At 43.6% G+C, this 6,116-nt stretch overlaps 1 protein-coding gene across 1 annotated transcript; it reads left to right on the top strand.

Annotated features, from left to right (window-relative positions):
* The first annotated feature begins 1,458 nt into the window (after positions 1-1,458).
* LOC131462803 (extracellular calcium-sensing receptor-like) lies at positions 1,459-5,477 on the top strand. Its single transcript, XM_058634334.1, has 10 exons — positions 1,459-1,799; positions 1,884-2,187; positions 2,254-2,340; positions 2,436-2,543; positions 2,660-2,826; positions 2,926-3,388; positions 3,473-3,697; positions 3,774-3,897; positions 3,991-4,463; positions 4,536-5,477. Exons 1-10 carry the CDS (start codon positions 1,528-1,530, stop codon positions 4,974-4,976), a joined length of 2,664 nt encoding a protein of 887 aa, XP_058490317.1. The 5' UTR covers positions 1,459-1,527; the 3' UTR covers positions 4,977-5,477.
* Positions 5,478-6,116: the final 639 nt, after the last annotated feature.

Below are 6,116 nucleotides of genomic sequence, written 5' to 3'. Positions count from 1 at the left end.
TAAGTTAAGTGCAGGGCTAAGTTAAGTGCAGGGCTAAGATAAGTGCAGGGCTAAGGTAAGTGCAGGGCTAAGGTAAGTGCAGGGCTAAGGTAACTGCAGGGCTAAGGTAAGTGCAGGGCTAAGTTAAGTGCAGGGCTAAGGTAAGTGCAGGGCTAAGTTAAGTGCAGGGCTAAGGTAAGTGCAGGGCTAAGGTAACTGCAGGGCTAAGGTAAGTGCAGGGCTAAGGTAAGTGCAGGGCTAAGTTAAGTGCAGGGCTAAGTTAAGTGCAGGGCTAAGATAAGGGCAGGGCTAAGTTAAGTGCAGGGCTAAGATAAGTGCAGGGCTAAGCTAAGTGGTTGTTCTTGTAGCACTTGGTAGATCATTCCACCAGCATGAAACAACAATAACCAACGACCATGTCCTCATAAGACATAGGGACAGGGGACATCACACAGCTGTGTGACGTGTTTTGGTTGTGTTTAGTTTCCAGGAATGAAACCACACCTGAACAACAGTCATGTGTTGTGTTTCAGTCCATGTGGACTTGACTCGCTGGTGAAGGAGTCGCTGTCAGAGCGAGTTTCCCGCTGCTTGATTTCATTTTCTCGGCTTTTTCCAGTTTACAGTCACATGTGAACAGTTACAGAACACAGTGGAGCAGCCAAAACTCAGAGGATCCAATTATGTTGAACTGTGTGAACCTCCTGAGACTGAAACTGTCACGCAACATCAATGTCACATTTGTTCACTTTTAATCAGCTTGTTTTCAGAAACAAGAGTGAGCCTTCCTGCCTTCCTTCCTTCCTTCCTTCTCAGAGAATTCTGTGTGTTAACCTTTTGTTAATTGAAAGGAAAGCAGTGTCAGAGTGGGTGTGTCACACTGGGACACATTAACTCTATAAACAAAGGCCTGAGGCAGCGTAACATGTTGCATGTAGTATTCCCTTCTCTTCATACTGTTTTATCGCCTGTAGGCTTTTTTCTTCTAACGATATCCTCATTAACTCACCTCATCATCATCATCATCATCATCATCATAGCATGTTTAATTTAATATAAGAATAAGACAAGTATGAAGAAATCTGAGGAAATAAAAAATCCTGCTTCTCTTCCTTTTTCTGCATTAAAGTTAATTTAGGGTTTGTAGTATTTCTATGTTATGTGTGTGTGTGTGTGTGTGTGTGTGTGTGCGTGGACCTCCTGCCTCTTCACATCAGTGACACATGAGTTCAGCTCAGTTCAGGTGTGACACTGTGACACTGTGACAGAATAGAACTCATCCCATCATTGTCACCTGGACTCAAGTGCACATTCCAGACCGTGTTGTTGTTGTTGTTGTTGTTGTTGACTGAATGCTGTTTTCCATTGATCAGCAGCTCAGGGGAAACATGCTCAGGTTGACAGTTGTGATATGAAGCCTATATAAGCTGCAGCACTTGTCTGTGGTAACAATTCTGTGAAGATACAAACGCAGGCGACTGCACCAGAGATACTGTGATATTAGAATGGTGTGTGCTGTCAGAGCTGCTGGTGAAGCACAAACATCAGATGAATCATTTTGAGATGAGATCATCAGAACGCAGTCTTTTATGGAGAATAACACGCGTTGGTTTTATGAGTCTCATGTGTTGTGGGATTTTTCCTCATAACTCCCAACAAGAGTCCAGCCAACAATGTCAAATCATCCCAGGCTCCATGTCCCTGCCTCTGCTGGAGAAGAAGGGGGACATCACCTTGGGGGGACTGTTCTCTCTTCATGATATGGTGGAGGAGCACAGTGTCTCCTACACGTCTGCACCTCCACCCACACAGTGTACAAGGTAAGCTGTGAGTGAGTCCGTGTTTGTGAGGAACATCATGTCTTTGTGGTCAAAATGAAAACATCTTTCCTTTTCTTCTTTCAGATTTAACTTTCGGACGTTTCGTTGGATGCAAACTATGATCTTTGCTATCGAGGAGATCAACAGAGATGGACGACTCCTTCCCAACATAACACTGGGCTATAAGATCTATGACTCGTGCAGCACACCTCATCAGGCTCTGAGGGCTGCCATGGAGTTAATGGGGACTGAGAAGAGCTCAGTGGTCGAAGGGAAGATGCAGAGTAAGGAAACGTGTCACGGGAACATTGCCGCAGTGATCGGAGACGGCGGCTCAACGCAGTCTCTTGTCGTGGCTCGTTTCCTCGGCGTCTTCCACATGCCACAGGTCAGTTTGTTTTGCTGAGGATCAACGTTATTCTATTCAACTTCAAAGTGTGTTTTCTTCATGCAGGTGAGTTATTTCTCCAGCTGTGCTTGTTTGAGTGACAAAAAGGAGTTCCCTGCCTTTTTGAGGACCATGCCCAGTGACTTCTTCCAGGTTAGAGGGAGCAAACAAATGACATAACAAGAAAAAACCACCACATTATTTCTAAAATACTGTTAATGACTTTATATTTTTCTGTCTTCTTTTAGGTAGACGCACTAGTTCAGCTTGTCAAGCATTTTGGCTGGAGTTGGGTGGGTGTGATTGCAGGCGATGATGACTATGGCCGTGGTGGGGCAAATATTTTTGCTGATAAGGTTAGTCCATACTGTCTTCAATACAATATAAGTCATGACAGATTACCTTTATAAATGAAATAACGACAATAACTAATAATAAAGTGAATGTAAATGAAGTTGTCTCTCTGTCTTAGGTCAGAAAGTTAGGTGCTTGTGTCGCCCTCCATGAGATCATCCCTAAGAACCGAGCACAAGCAGCAGTTTCATCCATAGTCTCAAAGATCCGCTCCTCTGGGGCTCGAGTGATTCTTGTGTTTGCTGTAGAACAAGATGCGGCTGCTTTGTTTGATGAAGCTCTCAGGCACGACAACTTTATCTGTTTAAGTATTTATAGTATAGTTTCTTTTAAAGCCTGATTTTCAATGCCTCTTGTGTCATTATAAATATTGTTTGCATTTAGAGAGGACCTCACTGGGATACAGTGGCTGGCCAGTGAGGCATGGAGTACGGCTGCTGTCCTCTCTTCTCCCGAAAAGTACCACCAAATTCTTCAAGGTTCTATGGGCTTTGCCATTCGTCAGACACACATTCCTGGATTGCAAGACTTTCTGCTTGGCTTGAATCCTGCAGGTGCAGATGATCCTGAAAATCCCTTTCTAAAACCTTTCTGGGAAGAGGTGTTTCAGTGCAGCCTGGGTTTGACGACCAACGGCCAGGAACATACTGATGAGAGGAAACCTCCATGTTCTGGAACAGAAGAACTGGGGAATGTGACAAATATCTATTCAGATGTTTCACAGCTAAGGATTTCCTACAATGTCTACAAGGCTGTCTATGCTATTGCTCATGCACTTCAAGCAATAAGAAGCTGTGTAAAAGGAGACCCGCACTGTCCAGATACAGACAACATACAGCCCTGGCAGGTATGTTCCATGTGTTCTATAATCCTGTGTAGATTCACATTTTTGGTGGAAAAACAAATAATCAGAAACACGTTCTTTTCTCAGTTGCTTCATCACATAAAACAGGTGACATTCGTGAACTCGTTTGGTGATGAAATCAAGTTTGATGAGAATGGTGATCCTGCAGCCGTGTATGACCTGGTTAACTGGCAGCTGACAGCGAATGCAGAAATGGAGATCACCACTATTGGTACATTTGACGAGATGTCTGGAAAACAAGAGCTCCAGATTCAGGAACAAAACATCATATGGAATGGAAACCAAACCAAAGTAGGGACTAACTTGAAGTGTTGCTCATTGTGTGCTTGCTCTGTGAGCGGTGTAGCATGTGATTCCTCTTGCTTAGGTACCCTTGTCAGTGTGCAGCAGCATTTGTCCCCCAGGAACCCGAAAAGCAATCAGACCCAACTTTCCTATCTGCTGCCACGATTGTGTGGTTTGCACAGCTGGAGAGATTAGCAATCAAACCGGTGAGGAAGACCTACTTTGTACCAGCTATGTTTTCTCTTCTCATCTCATCTTTGAGTGAAAAGTCATGTGACGCCTTCTTCTCTTTGCTTTAGATGCCATTGAGTGTGTGCGGTGCCTGCCTGAGTTCTGGTCCGACTCTCGGAGGATGGCCTGCATCCCCAAAGAGGTGGAATTTCTCTCCTTTAGTGACACTATGGGCGTCGTCTTGATGGCTATTTCCCTAATTGGCTTCTTCTGCACCTGCACTGTGGTCGTCATATTCATCCATCACAGAACCACTCCCATCGTCAGAGCCAACAACTCTGAGCTGAGCTTCCTGCTGCTCTTCTCCTTGACTCTGTGTTTCCTGTGTTCTCTGACCTTCATCGGCCGGCCGTCTCAGTGGTCCTGCATGCTGCGGCACACTGCATTTGGCATCACCTTTGTCCTCTGTGTCTCTTGTATTCTGGGGAAAACTATTGTGGTGCTAATGGCCTTCAAGGCGACACTTCCAGGCACAAAAGTGATGAAATGGTTTGGACCCGTGCAGCAAAAAGCAATCATTATCTTCTCTACACTGATCCAGGTAAAGCCTTGGAACGACACTCTTTGTAAACTTAAATAACTTTTTACTCACACTTGTTTTTTCTTTATTTAGGTCATCATCTGTATAGTGTGGCTGTTTGTTGCTCCACCCACTCCACGCAAACTGATGCCACGTGAGAGTCCCATTGTCATTCTCTTGTGTGATGAAGGTTCACCTGTAGCTTTCGCTCTGGTTCTGGGCTACATCGGCCTGCTGGCCTGCCTTTGTCTCGTCTTGGCCTTTCTGGCGAGGAAACTTCCAGACAACTTTAACGAGGCGAAGCTCATCACCTTCAGCATGCTTATTTTTTGTGCCGTGTGGGTAGCCTTTGTTCCCGCCTACATCACCTCTCCAGGAAAGTACTCCACAGTCACAGAAGTGTTTGCTATCTTAGCCTCTAGTTATGGACTGCTGGGCTGCATCTTTGCACCAAAGTGCTACATAATAATCCTGAGGCCAGAGAAGAACTCCAGGAAACACTTATTGTCCAGAGTTGCCACAGACAAGTTTTAGAAGAAAATGTTCAACCCATTTATTAATGTACAGTCTTTTATGTTGAAAAAGTCAGGAAAAATAAAAATATGAAGGTTCTTGTGTATGACTTTCTACTTAATACCACTAGATGGTGGCAGTGTGCTGTCAACACTCGTTTCTGTCATTCATCACGTTCATGTCCTCCCTCTTAAAATATCTTTCCCTGATGGTTGATAATTATTTTATGATTAAGCAACATGCTGCTGTAAAAACTAGTATTTGTCATAAACAAAATAAAGCAGAAGAAAGACGAAGAGGAGTCATTTTCTTGTATCAAACATTAGGTATGAAATATTGGCACTTCTTTGACATGTGAAGAACATCCTGTGCTATTTGGCAACAGTGTTGGTGCTGATTTGACCTGTGATTGAACGCTGAGGCCCAGTGTCTCTGAGGTGGTATGCTCAGTGGAAATACCTGCTGTCATTCATTAAATCCTTACACTCCAGACGACTTCACATATAAGCAACATGCCTGGCTGTTTCCTACAATAACAAACTCAAATGTCAAACATCTCTGCGTCTGTCCACAGCTGCCCTCAGGCCAACATCGATTATCCACCACCGTTTCATCTGTTGTTCCTTCAGAGGCAAAGAAATCATTTGAAAGATGAAGCAATGTTGGTTTCCTGACATCTGTCAGATTGAAAACAGCGTATTGGAGTATTTACATGTATTATATGACAGTGAGTTGATGGTAACCTGGCTCTGTTTCATTCCAAGTATGATTCTCTATCATCACAGCATCATGTATTCAGTAAAAGAACATAAATAAATAATACATCATTCATTAGAATGAGAAAACACGACATACATATGTTTAGAGTGTTGAAATGTGATGACAGAGGTTCTCTGACAGTTAAGAGATAAACAAAAGAGGGAAAGTTAAATTAGGTTCTGACCTTGACTCAGTGGGAGTTATTTACTCAGTCTTGTCATCACTATTATTGTTTTTTTATGACCAGATGTTTTCGTTTTTCCATTTGGAACACGAGAGGGTTTACCCCACTACAACAGATGTTAAAATAGTATAACTATGAAGTACTATGTGCTGGAGGGACGAGATAGCAGTGACTGTGCTGCAGTAAGTACAGGGTAACCGCTAACACTGCAGGGCACA

Source organism: Solea solea, chromosome 7 (genome assembly GCF_958295425.1).
Source record: "Solea solea chromosome 7, fSolSol10.1, whole genome shotgun sequence".
NCBI classification, from domain to species: Eukaryota; Metazoa; Chordata; class Actinopteri; order Pleuronectiformes; family Soleidae; genus Solea; species Solea solea.
Note: the sequence above shows the minus strand (reverse complement) of the source record. Positions and strands in the feature narration are given on the sequence as shown.